This window comes from Coptis chinensis, chromosome 2 (assembly GCF_015680905.1).
Source record: "Coptis chinensis isolate HL-2020 chromosome 2, ASM1568090v1, whole genome shotgun sequence".
Lineage (NCBI taxonomy): Eukaryota > Viridiplantae > Streptophyta > Magnoliopsida > Ranunculales > Ranunculaceae > Coptis > Coptis chinensis.
Genome location: NC_141457.1, coordinates 96,919,243 through 96,943,177, shown reverse-complemented (window position 1 = coordinate 96,943,177; position 23,935 = coordinate 96,919,243). Strand labels below are relative to the sequence as shown.

Genomic DNA, 23,935 nt, shown 5'->3' with positions numbered 1-23,935 from the left:
TTAAATTTGATTTCTATGATTCTATGCGGGTATAAATGATATACTAATCTGTAGTTATATTATTTGTTTCCTAAGTTCATCAATATATATATATATATATATATATATATATATATATATATATATATATATATATATATATATATATATATATATATATATATGTGTGTGTGTGTGTGTCTGAAAATTTCTTTTCCGTCTTTAGGAAAAAAAACTAATGACTTGAGTTCTCAGATTGTACATTGGCTTTTACCTTGCAGTCGAATTTAATTTGTAACATAGAAGTAGAAGTTGGGCTTTCCAGTTTCTTCACTTTAAGAGGACTATTTTTGCACCTTTCTTTCTTATCCCTTTATTTTTTGTGTAAAAGTACTCTTGCACTAACGAAAAAAGTGTGCAATCTCTATTCTCCCTCTCTCTCTCATACTGAACATTCTAAAAATGGAGTAAAGAGTAGGGAAAGCAGAACAACATCCCTCTAACACGTTTTCACTCATTTTAGGCCTGGGGGGTCTCTGGGAGTCTCTCAAAATCACAGGTGATAACCTCCCCTCTATGCTCTGTCATTCTCTCTAGTATCTACTACTGATATCACAAGCACAATGCACGATGGAACCTGTGAATCAGAGATGATGTAAGATGATTACCGTTAAAAATTTCATAGTCTCTATTAACTGTCAAGCTAAGGGCATATAGGCTTTTTGTGCGGGTACGTTGTTTGCAATTAGAAACAGCACTTTAAAAGTTAAAGTCATCCATATGTTAGTTATCCTTTTGAGGAATAATTTTTTTCATTAATTAATTTAATAAAAAGAAGTCACTGATCTTCCTCGGAACTTACAAAATAATTGCTTTAGTTAATACTTTAATACAGCTTAATGCCTATTTAAATTTTTTGAGAAACTTTTATCTCATATTCTCATCAGGAATTTCTATACTTAATTTAACAAGAATTACAATTTCTATATCTACACTCATACATACTCCAATTCAACAAATGATCAATTGACAATTGATTTAATAAACATTACAGGAGAAAATTGTCGATCATGTGGCAAATCACGTCGGCACCATCAGAATGCATAGGGTAAGTTTTTACCTGAGTACAGATGGAGAATATTATGAGTTGTCTTACACACGTTATCTAAACATTTCTTAAGGGCCAAAAACTTTTAAGAGGAAAAAAAAATAAAAACAGGTGCAACATTTTTAAACACAGGACAAATGAGCTGCAAATAGACGAGAAATGCAAATAAAGGAGCTAAATCAGTGGAGTCTAGAAGCGTAATTAGCCTTTGCTCTATTGGCAAAGAAACCAAGACCCGAATTCAGTGTGAAACTATTTAGATTACTTTCTATGCAATAAATGTTAAAGGACTAGAGTTTGTCTTAAACTATAAAGGAATAAGAGGATGCGCCCACATGATAAGACATGAAATAACGTCACAGGCTTGAAGGCTCACGCTCATCCCAACTTTTATCAAGTTTGGCACAAAGGCACTGCACATCTCCAAACCATCACTCTACTGTGATTTGAATGAGCAAACGACCGCTAAGATCAAGAACCACACGTAGCTCAAAGAAAGCAACTTATTCTAAGAAGAGTCACACTTGATTGAAATCAAGTTCTACTAGATCAAACCACATATATATACAAGATCAAGTAAGCCAGCAACAAAGCTCCTAAACAAGATCAACCATTAACATCTTCTAATCATAAGTAAATTGCATGTTCCAACCAATAATAATTGCATATTCGTTCGAAGGGAGCAAAGGAGCAATCACTACTGACGCACAAGGGTTCTCTACTTTATCAACATACTGGATATTAGATTTTCCTAAATCTTATTAACAGAGGACAGTACTTGTACAAGCCTCTTGACAAAGTAACCAACTAAATATGGAGGCTTTCATAAAACTCGTACAAGCTTCTTACTGTTTTGGGACATTATGTTAGGCATCTGTACAACCGTATGGAAATATGAGACAAAGTAACAACACTTGTATATGCATCGAAAAACGATTAAAAAGGGTATCAAACTTTATAAATTTTGACAATATGAGGACTAAACTTTTTTTTTCAGTCAAATTGGGGACCGAACTTTTTAATTTTTACAATGTGGAGACTAGTTACACATGTAGTCTAAATTTCTCACACGGTGTTTCATAATTAACAAATTACATACATTGTTATACACTTATCAAAATATATCTATGCTACAATCTCATGACCATAGAAATTAATTCGAATTGTGAAACACCGTGTGAGAAATTTAGATGTCATGTTACACATGTTTCCACATTGCAAAAATTAAAAAGTTTCGAAATAAAAAATTTTAGTCCCCATATTATCAAAATTTGTAAGGTTCGATACCATTTTTAGTCGTTTTTCGTATATGCATTAATACAATTGTATTCCCGTTGATTTATCAGAGACGGATATGTCTTTTGACTGAAATGAGCCATAGGAATGTGATCAAGCTTATATCGTAACTTAACAGCCAAATCATTCCTATTGAGTTCAGGAAAGACATAATAATATACAGGAAGTTTAAGAAAGTAAAAACCTACTTGGATGGTGCTATGTGCAAAAAATCTTTGCTTACTTCTCCTGAAGCTAACATCAACCCTTTCCCAACCCACTCTTGTCAGGCCTTGGATCATGAACTCTGCACTTGTTTAACAAACAAAAAATATATACATTAGGATGAGAGAACCAAAAAGATAAGAGTATGTTGTAAACAAGAGTTCAGTTATATGTATACATAAAGCTCCTCATCAGGAACAAATAACAATGTAACAGACCACTAACAAAGGAAAACATCTACTAATTTTATCATTTACAATGCAAATAGCATGTTTCCTCCCCGAAGTTATTATGCCCTAACAACTTAAAGCACGGCTAAAGACTTTGCCCAGAGATACAACATCTTGATACTAATACTTCGTAACAGAAACATCATCACCTCTGTGCAGTTAAATCGCTACTCGTTTGAAGAGCGAGTAGGTGTAATCAGTCGGGATTAATTGGCATTAATCGGGCGATTTTTCATAACACTATATTTCTTTACAAATACTTGTTAAATATATTTAACATTGAAATACCAACATAATAGAGTCAATTAAGTACCAAATCAATCAAAACACTAAATCAACTAAAAACGAATATTACCCCACGCTAGACGAGCCAATTAGGATTCCCTCCCACTAGATGGGAAATTAAGGTCTCCCCCCCTCCTCCCCCCAAATACACACAAAAAAAACATGGTTAACCCAAGTTGACTTTTTTTTTTTTGTGTACTTAGGGGGGAGACCCTAATTTCCCCATCTAGTAAGGGGGGAATCCTGATTGGCTCATCTAGTAGGGGGGTAATACTAGTTAACCCAAATAAATATTGATTAAAGTAGAACTTTAAAGAACCGAGGGTTGATCGAATCGGCGAAATGTCAATGTTTAACAGTGAAATAGTGAACACAATTACTCGGCTAATCGGCTGTGTACTCGGAGAGTTTTTGAGCCCAATTGTGATCGGGGATTAAATTGTTAGTCGGGTTGGCTAAGCAGCGAGTAGGGAGTACTCACCAGTTACTCGGCGAGTGCTCAACGATTTAACTGCCCTATCATCATCTTACCTAGCATCAACACTCGATTATTAAATTCAACATTCAGAACCATTTCAATATTTCATCAATTCTGTACTTTTTCTCTACTATATTCTCGATCTTCTTTGTTTGTTTCTGCGAACCAGACGAGATTGAAGGATCTCTATACCCTTGTTATTAATTGTAATTTAATGTGTTGACACTATAAAACTCTTGAACTTTAACTATAGCATGAAAGACTCTAATCTTGGACGATCAACAAGTGTTCCGTTTCTTCAGGGGGATTGACCATGCTTGCCCTATAAGATCATAAACTTTCTCATCATTGAGAACCATTAAAATGTATCACGATCCCTAAAGCACCTAAGTTAACCAACAACACCGTCAATGAATTCATATTAAATATACACCTAATAATGCCAAGAATTTATGTACATGACTCCCAACCATGGACTTTAAGTAGGTCACACAAACTATGAAACTACGGCAGTAGCTTCATATTGATGTGGTGGAAGTATCATTTTGATCCCCAGGAATATGCCATACTTACTCAAAGACAACAGAGACATCCCTGTCCAGTGTACCCTGTCTGTCCATCTCATCAAAGAAGTAACTCATAGTCTTAACACAGTTAGTGGCGACCACCGTTTGTTTTGCAGGAGGAATATCTTAGAGTTCAAGGTGTGGAAAATGAATTTTGAATCCATGAGAAAGTTAAGGAAAGAATTCAAAGAATATTTGAAGCAAATTGGTGATCTGGACACAAACCTTCCATGTCACTTGTTTTGAGTTCCTTCACTTTGTCTTTCAAGTGGACCTCCTCTTCTACAATAGCAGTTCTTGGGGGCTCAACATTCACAATATGTGGGTAGCGGTCATTTTTTGAGGTGCGCTGAAGCTGAAAAGAAAGATAGAGTTAAATCTCAAATTGGTAAAATTGGAACTTCTCTAGAAATTATAACATTACCTTTGGAAGCTCATGTTTACGACGTATGGATGATGTCCTCCACCCAACAATAACTATCGGAAGAGTTAAGTACTTCAGAGCTAACACCTATAACTTTAACAGTATCAGAAGTTTAAAGTAAATCCAGATAGTAAGATTCGTAGACTAAATCATGATGAGCCATGAAGGTTGATTGATTATCCGCCTTCATATATAGTACAAAATAACTATTTAGATAACAGCACTTTGAGTAAGGATACAATCAAAGCGGGCATTAGAATAGGTGACACGACGCTGGAAGGAATGCAAGGCAGACCTACATAGAAAGAGAATCAATGGTGAGATGATACGTAAGTAGATTCATAGGTTTCAAAAAAATTAGAGATTAAGCTTATAGTTTAGAAGAACTTGCATGAATTTAAGATCTCCACAGTCATTGACCATCTGAACAAGAAGAGGAGGTTTCCCATTCTCATTATCATTTAGGATAAGATGCTCTCCTGTTTTTCTGAGTATCCATGATGTACGACGTGCTACTTGTTCCACAACTCGTAGGCTACAAAATAACGGGACCTGCGGCGTATGAGATGTTAGAATAGTTGTATGAACACAGCAACTAAAGTAGAACAGAAGGAACAGTAGCAATAAAGAAACAAGGACAGCAGTAACTGGGAATAACCAAGGAGCGGATTAGGCTGTCCTTAAGGAAAGATTCCGCCCCTTCCAATGGTGCAGAAAGGCAACAAGTGGCGTCTTCCTCCTCAGGATTCAATGGTTAACAAGCAGCCTGACTTTGCACTAGAACGGACTACCCTCTAGAACAAAGCAATATAACTCTCTCTCGGGCGGCCGACAGAAGAAGAGAAGAAGAAAAGGACCGGTTTTAGTTTTCTGTTTCTCTCGAGTTGAGTTCGATCAAGTCTGTTTTTTCTCTATGGACTCACATCCTATTTATAGAGGTTAGGAGAAAGAGAGACCAACTCTTAATAGAACATCTTTTAAAGTATTGGTCAAACCACTACCCACAACATGAAAGCCCAAGCCCGGGCCCGAACCCTACCCGATGTGGTGGATAACCAATGTGGGACTATCTACTATGCACTAAAGTGGCGAGAACACCATTTGTTCATCTCCTCCACTTTGCACACACACACACACTAGTATTTAGAAATACGCCAGAGATTCCAACAATCCCCCACTATTTCAAAATACTAATAGTCCCCCACTATTTTGGAATAGGATATTACAAAAAGAAATGGGTTAACGAAATGCCGGAGAGAATCGAAAAACAATGCATAAGATAATCGGGTGCTTTACGGGCTTGAACCCGGTCCATAGGGTAACATATCTTATAATACGTGAAAGTGGTGGATTAAAAATCTTTGAACCAACATTCCTTGTAGTAAAATAGAGGACATGCACCCACATTGCTCTTTCATTATATGCCCGTTCAAGGTTGTTTATTTTGGCCCTTACTTGTTTGTTATGTGAATGCTCTCAGTACTTTGCTACTCATAAGAACCCTTCTACATTCACGTAGGTGGATATCCATCAAGTGTACATAGCGCTTAAAATACACTATCTCATAAAAATAATGGACTATGGATTCCATTAAGAGTAAAATAACTCATCCTTTTCTCATTGCTATTCAAGTTATACAAAGTATACAATAATGCTATCTAGTCATAGGGACGGGCGTCAAAGAAAGACAATAGCATACCGGAGCGGCGAGGTGACTTGTTTTTCCTTTGAACCTACTTCGTGGGATCTCCAATCACATGGAATGGGGTTCCGTCGTTTAATAAATATCTTTATCTTCCCATCCCCTCGGGGATTGAACCACTTGCCTCCAAAGAAGTGGTGCGGTTAGACATGTGGCCAAACCGAGTCCAACCTAACATAATCTCTAGCGGTACTTGATTAAGTTATATCTCAACTTACATGTATTCTTTTCCCATTGACATAAGTTAACATGTCTTAGCTATTGCAATGAGACGGTTCTGAAAGCATATACACATCATCCCAAGTTTAGAGCCAATGGGAAGATTTGCCAAGAGGTTGCTAACCCACTATCATCGCATGCCTTTTCTAAAACTTGGATGATATCCAAGACACTCAATTTCCACCAAAGGTAAACACATAAACATTACCCAGGTTTATAACATATTACCCTTCTAACAATGATGGAAATCTACTAAATATCACCCATAATCAATGGCTCTGCTATAAGACTTGGATAATCGACAATATACATCAAAGTTCCTTATAAGGACACAATGGGTTATCACCGATGCCATTAATGTAGTAATGTCATGTCTCACATACATTATCCATCAAGTACAATTGGCTACCAATGATATTGACTTATTTAGTATGAGAAAACACAATGAGATTATTTTTCATAAGTTGGATATTTGCCACAAAAAGGTGTTAACACATGCTTACTATCATAATATCCATACTTTTCAATGAAAAATATTTCTACTAAGTGCTATAACAATATAATGAGACCAACATGAGTTTTAATTCCTATATTCACCACCATTCAATTATGTAGTGCCCGGAATTCCCTATACCATCCTAGCCGGTCTGGTTTAAGGTATGTTTGGCGCTTCAACCATATTCAAACGTCAATATCTTGACAACCTAATATAGCGCTTATAGAAATGAGTTTAACAACATAATAAACTATCATTTTCAATGGCCGGTTTATGGCGTGTTTCAAATAGAATTTCTCATCTCATACACATTCTCAATGCTAGCACTCATGATATTAAATCATCTAAACAAAGAGATTAACACATATGTCTTGCTTTGCTCTAAAGAAAGTACACATTTTTTTTTTTATCAACAACGGTACTTTGACATCCATATGACACTAATATGTTGTTGAATTGCTCATGCCATTTATAGGCTTGAATCAACTCATACAAAGATTTAACTAAATTGTATACCTTTAGCTCATCACCTGGTACTACTTGGTATTGTAGTTCCGCACAACTACTCAACTAGAGTCTTTAGAATTCTGTAGAAGAAATTCTAGTTACATGAGCAAGGTTTCAAAATAGTATAAATTTTGTCTCCATTGAAACCCCTTGACTATTATTATTAACATTGTATTTTGCAATACAACTATCACGTTTTAGTTTTCTCTTGAAGATCCAATTCAACCTATAGATTCCCCAATAAATCAAGAGTCCAGTTTAGAGGAGTTGTATCCTTCAAAAAAGACATTTCATGCATGGACAACTTCCTTATAGGTTAATGAATCTTCCTTAAGAAACATATAAACATCATCACCAAGTTAATGGTGGAAATACTCATTGATAGTCTTCCAAATTTCTTGTGCGAAATAATGGGATTATCTTATGTAGTTCATTATGAACATTCAACCACTCTATGCGATTTCTCGTCGAAAAGCACAACCTCAAATAAAATTAGCATATAAGACGTTCAATAATAAATACAGTATCTACAAAATTGTTATCACTCATGACAACCGAAAACAAACATCACTATTATGAAGTTTCACCAATGAACATCTACTAGATAATTCTAGGTCTCAAAAGACTTCTTTTAGATTCATTCACAATAGCCTCGGCAAGACACCCCCACATTTTGAAGCATTTTTGGATAGGCCCAAGACCTTTCCATACTTTGTAGTTCAATGTCTTTCCAATTATCTTGTGAGATAAACTATGGTAAAACAAAGATTATTATGCATATGGGTCACCACCCCCACAGTTCAATAGTTACTCAACCTAATCAAACTTACATGCAAAACCACATTATACCGCTACAAACACTAAAAAGAAACAACAACAATAAAATGCACTCTTATGACAAGAATATATTTTACTCAAGTCTATGATTCTCGATCATATAAACATAGTCATATTATGTTCATGTTATCTATATGAAAGGAAATCTACAAAAAGATTCTAATGAATCTTAAAGAATAGAAGAATCGGATGAAAAGGGTTTTACCCGAGATAATATCATTATCATCCTTCTTTTCATCATTCAACATTCCAACTATCATAGGAGACAATCCACGACTTGTACATCACCTTAGCTATTTATCCATAGTCATAGGAGGATAATGCCTAATAAGACAATCCATGGCGTTACATCTCTCTCATTAAAATAGTCATCGGAGGATATTGTCAAAGAAGACAATCCATAACCTTACATCTCCTTGACTAAATTAGGTTTAGGAGGATATGATTGTTTCCATATTGTTTCCTCTCGTGAAACGATACTCATTACTTAATAATATATGACATGGTTAAATTTCATGTCAATGTTAAATAATGCATTCATGCCAAACATGGTAAATATCATATCATAGGTTCAGGAAAAGTAAACTTTAACTGTACCCCTCACAACAAAAAGTATACGATATTTAAGCAAATCTAGCCACCGAATATGCAAAACAACCACCCACTTCACCTCCTCTTTTTACATGAGCTCAAGCAAGATAGGATACCCTATTAACAAGACCTCAAGTACTACCACAACATCTAATGGCTCAACCCATTAATGTCTTCAACTAGAAAAAATTACTAATAAACTATCATCAAGTTCAAAGCAAACCCACGATGATTAATATCCAAAACTAGCATGCTACACAACTTTAACATATGCTATATTAGATATAAGCTACAAGTTACTTCATCTAACATGTATTTTCACAACAGTACAAATATAACCATCGTCTAACAACACGTTCACTCAATAAAGGTAAGCAATTATGCATTGAATACATTATAATTATTATCCAAGATTTAAGTGTGGTTGATATTAACTATCTTAAGGTCTCTCTTGACCATCTACATACATCTACATATGTACAAAGAAAATTAATATCAAACTACTTCTAGTCAACCCAATTAATTCCTCGATTGATAAACACGTATAATTTGTTGACTAGGTTATTAAATTTAAGCCTTAGGGATTTCCTCCTAAGAAAACTAGCATGCAACTCAAGGCAAGAATATCACTATATAATCAAACCAAAAGAATTGCAAATAGTGAAAAATACGATACCTAACCGATTGAAAAACCGGATTACCATATTTTCTTCCTTCCGGAAAAATAGTTCAAAAGAATCAGAACTCTCAACCCATTTCGGACGAATTGGGTATCAAGCCTTATACCACTGGAAAGCTCTTTTGAATCAGCTATCCAACACAAGAAGCGGATTGCAAAACCGAGCTCGAAAATGAAAGTTATAGCAGTTTCCGTAACGAGTGACGCAAAATTGTCAAAAAGACGAACTTTGGCGTGTTTCTTGATAGAAATCTCATATTTGACTCCCACAAACGTAGGAGAAAAGTCTACAACCATATAGGGTTTGATAAACCACAAAAGATCAATAAATATTCAATCTTTAATTGGTTTCCTATCAAAAACGAAATTATTAGAAAATTTCTAAAGTCATAACCCAATAACACAAACAATAACTCAAAGTAAAAGACTTATCTTTTGATTGTCGATTAAAGCACTTCTTTTGTTCTACTACAAAACTCTTTCCTTAAGATTGTTAGAATAGTTGTATGAACACGAAGAAAAAAGTAGAACGTATGAACAAGAGCAATAAAGAAACAAGGACAGCGAAGAATCGGAATAACCAAGGAGCCGGATTAGCCGTCCTTAAGGAAAGATTCCGCCTTTCCAATGGTGCGAAAGGCAACAAAGCATGCCTTCCTCACAGATTCAATGGTTAACAAAGACTGACTTTGCACTAGAAACGGACTACCCTCTAGAACGAAGAATATAACTCTCTCTACGGGCCGGATTGGTTTTAGTTTTACTTTTTCTGCGAGTTGAGTTCGATCAAGTCCTTTTTTCTCTATGGACTCACATGTCCCATTTATAGAGGTTAGGAGAAAGAGAGACCAACTCTTAATAGAACACCTAAACTTCTTTGCTTTCGAAAAAGGCAAAACAAGTTTAGGCTATTGGTCAAACCACTACCCACAACAGTAAGCCCAAGCCCAGGCCTGAACCCTACCCGATGTGGTGGATAACCAATGTGGGACTATCTACTATGCACTAAAGTGGCGAGAACACCATTTGTTCATCTCCTCCACTTTGCACACACACACACACTAGTATTTAGAAATACGCAAGAGATTCCAACATGAGATTGACCTTTATTTTGGAAATAAAAGATATGTACACTGAAGAACTACAGATGCGCTGAACGGATCATAGAGAAGTGCAAGTGTGTGCACAGAATTAGCTGTGTAGTTCAGATGTTCAGTCAAGGAAAGACTTTCACCAGCTTTTATCTACCCTAGTTTCAGTTACATGTCCTTCAACATAGCTAGAGAAGGTGGAATCGTCTTTAAGTTGGCCTGTTCTATTCTTGAGTCTGTAGCTAGTATTGGTGCGCTGGTGGACTTCAGAGAAGATTATATGACAATGAGCTGTTCATGTTGTTGCATAATTCTTAAGACTCGAGTACGTGCATCAATCTTCCACCCCATGTACTCTAGTGCAACCAATCTCCGAAATGATGAGAAATACACAGTAGCTGCGAACTCTTCAGAGGCTGGCATCTAACAACTCTAATTTTCTAACAGGCATAGTAAGTTAATACAAACGAGCATATCATTATTTTATTTTGTTACTGGTAAAGAAAACAGAGCCAGTAGATGCCATAATCAAGGGGTGGAAAGTTTTGATTACCCAAGAAGAATCTGAAGTCAGACATATTTCAGGAAACAAACAAACAATTGTTAAAAAAAAGTACAAAATTTAAATTTTCCACTCAAGACAGATGCATAGGAAACAGTCAAACAGATATACTCCATGTAAATGACATTACCTGTTTATGCCCTCTCGTACCTAGGTGTGGTGTAGCAAAAGTAATGAAATTCATGGGTTCCAATCCAGCGATTTTTCCTTTTGACTTGTCACCCACAAACGAAACTCCATTTCCTTCATCACTTTCCCTCAAGATGTCTTGTTTATATAGCCTACCAATAGCGTACCTTGCTACTAAACCACCCAATGAGTGAGCCACAAAGGATATCTTTTGAAGCTTTGGCCTTCGGTTTACGACTGTCATTACCTGCAAAATATACATAAATTTTGAGGTTTATCATATTGCTGCTATGATAACATGACCAGGGGAAATGTATACCTCTTGGGCCAATCTTTCCGCCATTACATCAACACCATCAAAAGTCAACGTCCCCGAATTACACTCACTGCCTGCATTGCATATAAATTACAGTTGTAGAGTGGCACTAGATTTAGTAAAGATTACTAGAAAAAGAAAGGAAGTGCAACTCACAGTGCACTACAACATCGTGGGGGTATCTTTGTAAAAACTGGCTCGCAGCGAACTTCCAATTGTCCGCACTGCATGGGCGTCAAGAAATAAAGCATCTACAAATACACAAATGAACCTTGAATAAGTCAAAGTCAACGAACCTGCCAATAATACCGTGGACCATAATAACAAGGTGAGTCGGAACTACACGATCACCGTTACTACTATTACACTCCGTCACAACCTCCAAACTAACACCTTCTGTTTCATTTTCTTCTATCCTCAAACAACCCATTCTCGGCAAGTATCTTTTCTTTATTTTCTTCATCTGAGTTGGAGTTGGAATTGGTTCCTTCTCAGTTATCTTTGATTCCATATTCTCAAAGCCAAATAAATAGGTTTTGTGATTAGTCGAAACTTTAATCAAAGCTGGGATGATTAAGGATTTTAATTCCGGAAGTTTTGGAATGAATTTGCTAGGCGTGAAGAGGAAGAGAAATATAAAAAGTCTTCTAGTCCAATCATATTGACTAATGTCTGAAAAGTCTTCGCATAAAATAATTCAGTTCACGTCTGAAAAGTCTACTTTTCAACTATTCAACAACAAACAGCCACTATTTTAGGTTGCTCAACAAACAGATTGGTCATCCTCGACTATCACTTTCTCCCTGTTTATACTGTCTTTTCTATGTAATATTCTGGTGCGTGTCGATACCATTTGGTGTAATTAAGTAATTAATAAATTAGTTTGGTTAACAAAAAATAAATCCAGTTCTCAATAATTTTCTCACATATATATATTTACCATTAATATCACGTTTAGCAATATTGAGTTCAGAATTGTACAACAAAGTTTGATCCGGTAAGAAGAATAATGTATGTCTTCCGTTTGTGGAAGCAATCAAGTATAGTGTAAACCAGATGTCGACTAAGATACAATGAAGAATTCAAGAACTAACTAAAAAATACAGCTGAGACCAAAATATTCTTCATACACAACTGCTGCCATATATTCTGATTTTCTCCACACTGCCGGGAAAGATGATATCTATTCATCACAGCGACTCCGGACTTGTAGATGGTCTTAATCTTGCAGGCATATTGTGCATCACTGATATGTTGGGAGTTATAGACATTTGTCTTATTGAATTCTCAAATGCGTCAAGCTCATGCTCGTGCCCATCATAGCTCATGCCCATGCCACTCTCACGAACATCTTCTTCACTGCTGCAATTGTCGTCATCATCATCACTGCCGCCATCCTCGTCATTTTCGCCATGTTCTCGAGTAAAATTAGCCAACGACCAGTATATAAAGTTTGGACGGATGAACCTTCGGAAGGAAACAAAAATTTGTCAGTGTGACCTTTTTCATAAGAAAATATAGAAAGTCAAGTATATAAAGTACGGACAGGATGAACCATCTAAAGAAAATGAAAATGTCGAACAAGAGTCTAAAAGAAACGAAACACACAAGGATTCATGGGGCATAAATGCCCGTCCAATCACAGCAGTGTAACACTAATGATGGATGCAAGAAAAAATTCTGAATCACAGGTAGGGAAGGGAACAAGGGTACAGGTCGGGTTCTGGGCGGATATGGCTATATCTGAATTCGACCCGAAAAAACTTAATAGTAACCGAATCCAAAAATTGGTCTGCTACAGAAAATCTACTTTTTAAATTTTGTTTGGATTGAAGGGCTGATATTGTAACTTTTTGATCTTGTTTAAATGATGGATCTTGTTTAATGAAATGGCCTAAAAATCTTGGAATTATTTGAGGATTCATATTTATCTCATAGTTATTTGGATTTAATCGGATAATTTGTTATTTTTCCCCTATCCGAACCCGACTGGGTGAAACCCGTACCCGGCCTGAATAATTGAATCGGATATGTTTCATGGCCCGAACCTGACCCGATTTCTTGCCATAATCATAAGAGAGACTTACCGGTCACAATTCTTTAATAGGCAAGGATCAAATGGAAAGAACATGTCAAGTCTTTCCATCCCTCCATAAGTCCTGGATAACTCGGATTCCAGCAAATTCTCAAAGACCAACCTCTCTGCCACAGCAAATAACCGAGCTGCTTTTGCCTGTAGGCGGAATTCATTCACAATGGAAGGCAGACAGACCTATAAGAAGCAAAGAAACAGAAGATTGAAATAATGAGCTGATAGAATCCAAAAGGTTATAAAAATAACGATGCATATAAACGTCAAGGGCAGTGCATGCAGTAAACATCTCTTTTTCTTCTTTTTCTTTGGATAATAATACGGTGAGGAGATATAATTTTAGGTGCAAGCACTGGCTTATAAAGCACACCTAATATAATGAGAAAATTCCAGATTTAAACACACAAAAGAAATAAAAAGACTGTGACTTGAGCAAGCAACAATTTTCATTGTCAGGGACCTTCAATGGATTCAATGGGTTCCACAGGATGTCCTCCAGAGGCATACACAGAAGCTGTGATTTGAGATGAGGGAGATCCATTATCGACCGCATACGGAAGCAGAGGACATACATCACAGCCTGCAAGACATCAAAAGTGAAAAAAATGTGAAATTACGTGTCTTGAAATCTTTCAAACTAATATGATCATCATGTGGTCAAGACTAGAGAGTAGCAGTTATAGTCGACTAGTTGAATTGTTACTGTTTTGTTACGTTAAATAAAATAATTTCTTAGCTAGGATTCAACCCTTGATCACAATATAACTAGCAGGTGATGTAATATAAACGGAGAGGGAGAGGGGCAAGGGAGAAGGTGAAATTTCAGTCTCGCATCCCAAACGGTCTGCTATCGCACAACTTGTAGATTTAATATATCCAGAAATCATGTCCACTGATTAGTTATAACCAACGACATCAGCGAGCCATTGGGATGACAAATAACGTATTATGTTGAACACATAAATGTTACTCATTTCAAGATCAGGGGTGGGTATCTGAAAGGTGTCCTTTTAACTAGTTCTCTTCCTATTTGGTAGACCCAAATCCACTTACCAAAAAATCTTAAATTATACAACTGATGCTGCATTCTTAACAAAAAGGCGTTCAACATTTCAAAGTTTCCTGATATGAAAGTAAACATAAATGAGCTTTGTACCTTTCCACAGTTGTGCACATGGGTACACATAAGCCAGTGGCTCAAACGGTTGTGCACCTCTCTACCCACATGCAGGAGGTTGCGGGGTCAAAGCTCACTCGTGTCACCTAGGGAACTTTCACTCATGTAATTACCTGTCCCTAGACGGAGGTGACTATAGACTTCGGGGGGTTCCGTCTACCGTCAATTTGACTTTCAAAGCTGATGATTAATAAGCCTTCGGGAAAGGCAAATGTGGGAAGCATTTCTCTGTAGGTGGACCAGAATGAAAGCAAGTCTCCATAGAGGAGGTAGCCCTTGTGCGACATGGAAGCAATGTAGGTACTAAGGTAGCAACTGAACTGTCATGTTTCATTGTTAAACACCTTGTTGCTGGAACTCTAAGCAACACTCTCCAAAAATTTAGAGATTTTACTAGTAATATGGATTTTAGACTCCAAGAATGTAACTGCTCTGGTGACCTTACTGCTCCAATATCACCATTTAGTCATTTACAATTCTTTTTTCCAACTTCAATGACCGTAATGGCGTAATATCATATGATGAGAATTCTACGCTCTCTACAACATGCATTGCCAATTTCCCTTCCAAGTATCCCCCTCCCTTGCCTTTCTTTTTCTTACTAATGAGGTGGGGAAGAGAGGATGCACGTTCAGTTTTGGGAACTATCAACTCCAGAAATGTGAATTAAAGCATGGATACTCAATTGTTATATCTGAAAATTTTCACCATAGGGTAGTAGCAAATAACCTATTAAACCCAATAAAAGTATAGCACCATAATTTTGTTCAAATACCTGGCATCCCGAGTAAAATACTTTATGAAGTTCAGGGTTCATACTTTTCTCCTGAATGGCCTGAGATTTGCAATATTTGGAGCACCAATCAGCCAGACTGAAATCACATCAAGAAAAGAGGAAGAAATCAGACCAATACTCAGTTTTCTAAAAATATTGTATTGCATGGATGCGGCCGGCCAAGATAACTTCAAAATTGGGGTTCCAGAGTTGAAAAAAAAAAAACTAGCAATAGACTAATAATATACATTCATTTTCAAACAGCTAAAGACTGAGGACCAATTTCTACAATATTGAATTCTGGATTAACCTAGATAAACAATATTGAATAAGCTAGTATAAACACATACCCAGCCCAGCCCAAACATCTGTTTAATGAAGGTTATAAAGTTATGGCCCTCGTTTCCGCACCCATAATTATTGAATAGGTTAAGCCTTGAAGCATTGGCCTGTTGGACCATGTCTATAAAGGAAAACATATAAAAAGAGTTTTATATATTTGAGGTTAGCAAAAGTAAGTATGAGAAGGTCGATTGTGTGCAACAGTCTATCTTTATAACCAGATGGGTGAACAGGCTTATAGCTGCTCTCTTCGTCTTTCGGTTGAAAGTTTCTTCTGTTATAGAGCTCTAGAAGAATAAGAGAAACTATCACAGATAACAAGAAGACAAAAATTATTATTCCACAACTCTCTCTCGGTCGAGTAAACCAAGGGTACATGGTCTAGTTCCTCACCCACCATAAATAGACAAGTCTACGCCGCAGAGTCCGAATCTGAGTCCACAGTCCACACGCGGCTCACACAACTCACTCAAACCACATACCCAAGTAACAGAGTTGAAAACATGTCAAATAGGATGTGTGTTTAATTAATATTCACCTCTACCCTAGATGTAAACTTGCACAGTTACCTTTCCAAAGTGCTAACAACCAAGTCAGACGGTAAAAATCTCCCACGGGCCAAATAACTAGCAAGATAAGCAACAGCACTCATTCTGCAAAGAGCCAAAGAAAGGAATGATGAACAAACAGAAGTATGTACAAAGCTGCCCACGAAAATAATAGTGCCCAAGTAGGTATTGGAAATAATTAACACTTTAAAAAGTTGCACAGTTCACACATAAGTATCTATAAAATGCTACTTGCATAGCACGACAAAAATGTCTTTCCATACCATAGATCGAAATACCAATATTTTCGAACTTTGAGCAGCTGAAAATCAGAGAACAAAATAATTCATACCATTTAGTCATTTACACCCGTTATCATTATTCTGGAATCTAAAAAACTTCCAACAAAATTTTGAACAGTATCTTCCACTCAATAAGCAATGTGTTCTTGCTCAGAACACTACCAACATAAAAGGTCAAGTATCTCAAATATTCTTCCAAAATTTCATTACAAGTATAAACTCAACAAGTCAATAGCAATCCCAAAAAGTTTTTCGTTTTTCATCCAAAAATGTTCCCAAAATGAATGCAAATTCCTTTTCTCTTATTGAATATAGCCACATTATGTGGTCTAAGTATTTCATTTCGTTTCAGTTTTCAATAATATCCTTTGCTATGTTATTTCTTTTGCTATGTTCGGCGATGCTTTTGTATTGATGAGTAAATCAAGTAAATGAATCAGAGCCTCGAACTTCCATCACATGGACCAAACGTAGCAACTCTGAAGAACAGATTTCTTCAATCCCTACTGACCGAGTTGGAAAGAGTACAAGAGTAGAAAATCTTATTGCATGAAAAACCTTCACGAGTAACTACTACCAAAAAGAGTGGCATAATTCTTTGAAGTTGGAAAAGAGATGAATAAAAAGCATCACCTCTCCCACTCCCAGACGAATTAACAGCTTTTCGCATACTTATTTTCAAAATTCCCCTTTCACATGCTTTACATACAATTTATGCCACTATCAAATGAATTCCAAATCCCGACTTATTAAGGTGCACCAGTCACTAAATCTCAGCACCTAAAAATCCCAATTTTTTCTCTTCATCCGAGGCTGTGGCTTAGAGAAATTCTAGCTGAAGTTGGCTGCTAAGAACAATTGAATATAAAGGCTACTTAATGTTCACTATTTTTGGCTATTTAGTAACCACAGAAATACAAAACACGGATCCAAGTTTTTTCCAACAAATACCTGTCTTAGAGAGCTGGGAAATTTCCTTTTGGTCATTTGAAACTTCATAAACAGTTTAATCTTATAACTATGGATAGATAGTCATCAAGGTAGTTCCAAGCACAACCTGGATTAAAAGGAAGAAAGGAATCTCTGACATCCTGACCTGCTAGATTCAAGAGAGAAAATCCTCCACCACTATGATCTTAAACCCATTCAGAAGTGATTTTTCTATTCTTATCTTTCAGCAATCAGCATTGACACAAATCTGAAAAGAAACGATCAAGGAGCACAAGATAGGATCTGGATGATATAAATAACATGGAGATCAAATTAAAAGAATATTCTTAAGAATGAACAGACAAAAAGTTGTTTTTCTACTAGAAGAAAAGAAACTATATTTGGGCCATTGAAACATTGCCTTTACATGGAAACAAGGGAGAAAAAAAGAGGCTTGAAATAGAAATGGGAAGGATTTCGTCTCAGAAATTTGATAAGAGCTTATTGTATTAACTGATTGTCAGATACAAAGAATAAGGTAGAGAGATATTAGAAGCTACAAAAATTGTATGAATTTCCTCCAGGATGTAAACTGATTTGTTTGGCAAGAGTGACTCCCAGCTCTATTCTTCAATGAAATGGCACAAAGATATTATAGGTGAGAAACATCGACCTATATTGAATATGCTTGTACCATTTAATTTTTAAAGTAACAAATAATATCTAATGTCTACCTAGGCAAACAGCTTCTGCAACTACACAAACTAAAGATATTTTCAAAACAGCTTATAACTTTTCGTCAACACCATTTGGCTATAAAAATATGGTATACAACATCTTTTTGTGTTCTACTTTAACAAAGTTGAGAGTTGCCAGCCACCACAACACTCCCTTCAAATTCACCCATACAATCACTGTAGCTTTGTACCTATTGCAGTTCCTCTAGCATTTTTCATTTCTGATGGTGTTCTTGGTATTTTTTTTTATTGTTCTGCTATTGCTATGATATCCTATCCCACTTTCCGATAAAATAACCACACCATTTACCTATCAAAAATTAAATAAATAAAACAAAAAATAGCCATAAAAACAAACAGCGTATAAAAGTGTGTCAATATCACACACTTATGAGCTCCCAACAGATGTTAGTTTCTCTCTAACATGCCTCACACCTTCAGTGCACCTTGTGATGCACATGCCCAAGACACTTTTGAAAATAAACCTCATTTAAAAGATCACAGGGGAAGATATCTCGATTATAAAGTATATCAAAAGCGATTTCCAGGTCGCCAGTTATCAGTTTTTCAATTATAGATTAAAATGTCAAGAAGTTTCCTGAAATACTTCGTATCTGCAGGTTGTGCAATTAAAAGACAATGCTTATCTTTAAATAACCTAAAAAAAAATCAAAAATTTAAGCCATAAAAAAAAAGGCAGGGAAAAAACAAGTAGATCCAATATGCAATATGAAATTTCCAAAAGATTTATACATATAGACTAGCGGTGATCCATGGCTACCAATCAAAATATTGCGAGAACAGCATGCCTACCCAATTCTTCACCACTCATGACATAATGTACAACTTATGCAACCCTTGCTGCACCTCTTGTGCCCTCCATGAGGGCAATATGGTATGTCCTGTTGTCCAGAGTGATCCAAGAATATGATTTTGTCAAAAAACCAACCTACAGAATAAAATCTAAGGCATTTTGATTTTTTGACTTGCAAAAACACCAGAAAGTCTCTATGCCGTGTGTGCACCTTAAATTTCTACGTTCCTACACATAATCTACTTAAAATTTTCGCCTCTTTATCCTTTGCCCTTTCACTTGCTATCTATTCATAACTTGTGCACTCGTGGCATTGAATCTTAATTCTATACAAAACTTCTGATTCGAAAAACCAACCTACTTTAACCCTCAAAGTACAGGTATGAATGTATAATTAGCACAATCAAGAATCCTATGTGTGATGAAAGAGACCAAAGGAAGCTCTGTAAAATGCAAACACCTATAGTGTTTATTACAAATTACCTGATAAGCGGAGTTGCTCCATAAACAAATGACTTATAAAGCTTTTTTGCAAATATTTCACCGCAGACTTCAGGATCCAGTGAACAGGCATAGAAGATCACAAACTGCAAGGAGACGTCAATCAAGACCCCGACAAATGTAACCAATAAATCAAATCACCACATTTTGAAGCTTAGCGAACTCAAGAATTACAAACCAATCATAAACATAGTGTAAACATAACAGGCAACATAAAAATTGAAAAAACAAAGCACGACAAAATATACAAAAGCAGAAAGTTGGAATAACTTACCTGGGCAAACTTTGATTTGTGTGCAGGTAGAATTGCCGTCTCAAACGACGTCAGAAGTGTTTCGAATACCTAATAATAGAAAATAAAGAACAATCATTAATATATGTGTATACAGTATACAAACTATGTTGAGTGAAAGTAAGTTGACTATTGTTTGTGCTCTAAGCTCAAGGAATAAAAATAACCTATGTAACATGGACACGCCATATTTCAAAAAAAATCCGTGTCAGGTACCTCAAATTTTTATATTTCGCCATGTCAGACACTTCGTATCCGTGTCGGATACAGACACACCTATCCGTGTCAATGTAATGCCAAAAAGGTAATGCCAACACTAGCAAGTAATACCTCAATTAAGCGACCATCATCAGCGCATGATTTAATGTGCTCACACATAAGTACCATCAAGCGATCTAGCTTCTCTGCACAAACATCGGGCTGCAACTTCCATTGTCTACCCTGTAATATCCATTCAAGCATTCATATTGGTAATTAACATTTTGTCTTGAAGGCCCAAAAAACTCGGAGTCTTCCCAATTATATTTTGATCAGCGGACGTAATTGATGTACTGAAGAACAAGCATGTCATTGATCCTGGAAGAAAAAATTTACCTCATTGCCATCAGCATACTCTGCATCTTCGTCAATATCTTCTAGTTCCATATTGAAAATATCTCTACCGGGGTCATCCAGCAATATATACTCCCATTCTATCTCCACCTACGCATATCGAAAATGGAAAATGAATCAAATCAAAAATATTATAGTAACTAGTGTTTTTTTTCGCAAACAGTACCTGATCAATATAAATGTAGAAGAAAGAATTTACAGGAAAATCTATCATACTCACATCTAATTCTACAAGCCTATATATCACTGCACGTAGAATCTCCTTCCCTAAATATGTTCCAAACACGCCACTTTCCAGCCTCAACATATTCTCCACATATACCTCGTTCTCCTGAAAGATATCTTCAAATAAACTTTAACTTGACATCAATCTAATTAATCAAATCTATAAATAAAGATAAATATTAACAATAAAGAAAAACAATATATATTACAATTGAATTACCATTCCACCTTTTTGGCAAGATATGGTCAGGTTTAGGAGTTGCTATTCCCACATTCAAAATCGAATGTGGATATCGACACATCCAATTAGAACATAAAGACCTTTTCAAAGGAACAGCTAAATGTTACCTATGGCATCAATCAACTTTAACATCAAGATTTTCTTTGAACACCCAAGACTAAATAACGGAAACAAATAAGTCAACATGTGATTTGTCCGCCTCCAGAACCTCGGTTCAAAATCTCGCCAAAAATTGCTGCATTTCTCAGTTTTCAACTTTGTGAGACAATATTATGGAGGTATCGTGATTTGATTCTCCATTGGTCGCAGTATTGCGGGTTTTTGAGTTGCTAATTTGCATTAAAATAATAATGCAGTGAGTAGTATTAGTTTCTAAGTTTCTAATTCCCTGTGTCACAGATTTGGAGGGAGGATCTCCCTCGCCTCAATATGTTGTTACCCCTCTATCACCTCTATGTAACTCTCTTGTTTTCTATCCATAAAGTCTACTAATAAAAAAAAATGTGGATGTATAGTGACCAGTAATTACAATTAATAAAACTCAATTTCTCGGTGGGGCCTTGAGAGACCTTCCGAAATCTTGAAATCCTACAATCTCGAATTATTCTCAACTACTGAATCTGAGTTTTCACTGAAGCTTGGGGAAGGCATATGGTTCGATTCAAATTCCATTTCAAAAGAAATTGCAGAGATGTATGATGAACAAAGTGCCATAATGAAGAGGAAAGCAAGAGAAAGTGCATCTATTTACGAAGAGCACATTGATGGCTTGGAAGCTAGGGAAGGGGAGAGAGAGCCTCTTAAGGGAGTTCATTGTTACCCATCTTCTGCAACTTCTTCCAAGAGGTTTCTTTGTTACGTCATCTTTCAAGGAGTGATGAACTACTCCAAGGTTCATGAAATTAATGAAAACTGTACACTAATACTACGGAGGGCATTGAGATCTCGCAACTCTCTAGATTTGGTCTATGTTCAAACCAACTTCCTATTGATTATAATGTTGTACACTATTATGTATTCACCCATAACAGGTTACAAAATGTTAAGTATACTTTTTCCAGTGCCATGTTAAATTAGAAAGCCAGTAAAAGAAACAAAAAATCGAAAAATTCAATTTAAGACTGACATTTGTAATGTGTGGCATCAGCTCCAGAACCCGAAATTGAAGTGTCGTGGGAGCTAGAGGCACCAGATCAGCAATTTCTTTTAAAGCTGAATGCACCCGGTCAAGAACTTCTTTTTTCTTAGCAATACCGCGAGGCTGACTCAGCAAAGGTAGGAAACTCTTCGGAGGCGTAAAACTTTTAACAAGCATGTGAAGACATTGCACAACATAACCTGAAGCAGACTGAGTACAAAAAAAGAAAAACAACCCATCATAAGAATACAATAAAATCCCCTCGATAATAACTTGAATCATTTTAATATAAAAAGATACACACCAAAGATACGATTAGTTCCATCAATGCATCCATCACATCTGTCCCGTAATCCCACATTTTAATATCGAATATCTGAAACACAACCACCAACACAATGTTAGTCATAAACTTAAAAACACAAAACAAGTAAAATATGACTTATTATAAACTTACAGAATCTAGTAGACTCCCATGGTGATAACTATCAATATAAGAAGTCACCCTCGACAACGCCCTTAAACTTGTCTACAAACCAAACATTAAAAAACACATCAATTCATAATTACCACGCAATTCAACTCCAAAGTTAAAAAAAAAAAGTAAATAAAAAAACTTACCACAAGTGAAGCCACCTGATCGGGATTATATCGCTTAGTACTGTTCAATACTCCTATTAGCTGACTATAATGGTCCGTGTAATTCTAACACCATCAAACACAACAATCGGCACCACAACTACAAAAATAACAATATAAATACCAAACTACTCAAATGAAGAAAGTGTACCTCGTCATCAGTATTTGTAACGGACTTAAGTGCGTCACGGACAAATAAAACTATTTCAGAATCAGTGTATTCCTCCTCCTCTTCTTCTTCTTCCATCTTATTATCTTCCGTAATGTTACTATAATTACTGTTTAACTCCATTCCCATTATACCCTTCTATCTGTTTTCCCTGCATATGCATATGTAGTTAAGATAATTATTATAAGTGTTTTAGTATAAATAGTAGAAAAAAGTAATTAATACCTTGACAGCGGAAGGTGCGACAGAGAGAGAGGGGAGGAGAGAGAGAGAGAGAGGAGAAAGAGTGTGTGTTTAGGGTTTTATTGAAAAGGGTTTCCACCAAATTCATGGGTGTGTTTGGAAATAATGTAAAATTGTATATCACGTAGGGGTGTTCATGGGTCGGTTCTTCCCGGTTTCGGTTCTGAGTCTATTTTTAGCGGTTACTATCTGGTTCGGTTATTTCGGATTTTTTCCTATATTTTGAAAACCCGGACCCATAACCATTAAATAAGTTGGTTCCGGTTTCGGTTTTGGTTCCTTATCGGGTTATATATTTTTATTGCTAAAATTATTTTTTTTAGTTATATAACCGATATAAAAGTTGGTTTACGGGGACTATAACACTTGTCATTGATATTTTTGTCCTCTCTTAAGAAGTAATGGTCCTAAATTCAATAATAATATTTGAAAGTTATCTAAAAATTTTAAATATATTCT

General features: G+C 36.0%; 2 protein-coding genes across 2 annotated transcripts; both read right to left on the bottom strand.

Moving 5' to 3' along the window:
- Positions 1-826: 826 nt before the first annotated feature.
- LOC147519365 (alpha/beta-Hydrolases superfamily protein) lies at positions 827-12,480 on the bottom strand. Its single transcript, XM_086590969.1, has 10 exons — positions 11,996-12,480; positions 11,856-11,923; positions 11,703-11,773; positions 11,385-11,630; positions 4,962-5,122; positions 4,810-4,865; positions 4,571-4,623; positions 4,372-4,501; positions 2,572-2,669; positions 827-1,099 (listed from the first exon to the last, which is right to left on the bottom strand). The coding sequence occupies exons 1-10, from the start codon at positions 12,208-12,210 to the stop codon at positions 1,028-1,030; spliced, it is 1,170 nt and encodes a 389-aa protein (XP_086447095.1). The 5' UTR covers positions 12,211-12,480; the 3' UTR covers positions 827-1,027.
- A 126-nt stretch (positions 12,481-12,606) lies between these two features.
- Positions 12,607-23,595, bottom strand: LOC147519364 (RNA polymerase I specific transcription initiation factor RRN3 protein). Its single transcript, XM_086590968.1, has 16 exons — positions 23,459-23,595; positions 23,216-23,384; positions 23,047-23,130; positions 22,883-22,954; positions 22,730-22,801; positions 22,414-22,635; positions 21,042-21,152; positions 20,804-20,911; positions 20,540-20,650; positions 20,192-20,260; positions 19,900-20,003; positions 16,655-16,738; positions 15,744-15,840; positions 14,252-14,371; positions 13,787-13,971; positions 12,607-13,166 (listed from the first exon to the last, which is right to left on the bottom strand). Exons 2-16 carry the CDS (start codon positions 23,360-23,362, stop codon positions 12,890-12,892), a joined length of 1,863 nt encoding a protein of 620 aa, XP_086447094.1. The 5' UTR covers positions 23,363-23,384; positions 23,459-23,595; the 3' UTR covers positions 12,607-12,889.
- Between the last annotated feature and the right edge of the window lie 340 nt (positions 23,596-23,935).

What these genes read in the sequence shown, in the direction of transcription:
- LOC147519365 (XM_086590969.1), bottom strand. Translation starts at nt 12,210, where the DNA reads ATGGAATCAAAGATAACTGAGAAGGAACCAATTCCAACTCCAACTCAG. An exon ending in TTCTAATGCCCGCTTTGATT is followed by an intron (nt 4,624 to 4,809) that starts GTATCCTTACTC and finishes CTCTTCCGATAG; the next exon opens with TTATTGTTGGGTGGAGGACA. An exon ending in TTGCACATAGCACCATCCAA is followed by an intron (nt 1,100 to 2,571) that starts GTAGGTTTTTAC and finishes ATCTGTACTCAG; the next exon opens with GTAAAAACTTACCCTATGCA.
- LOC147519364 (XM_086590968.1), bottom strand. Translation starts at nt 23,362, where the DNA reads ATGGGAATGGAGTTAAACAGTAATTATAGTAACATTACGGAAGATAAT. An exon ending in ATCAGGTGGCTTCACTTGTG is followed by an intron (nt 22,955 to 23,046) that starts GTAAGTTTTTTT and finishes TTTGGTTTGTAG; the next exon opens with ACAAGTTTAAGGGCGTTGTC. An exon ending in TATTTTACTCGGGATGCCAG is followed by an intron (nt 14,372 to 15,743) that starts GTATTTGAACAA and finishes GATGTCTTGCAG; the next exon opens with GCTGTGATGTATGTCCTCTG.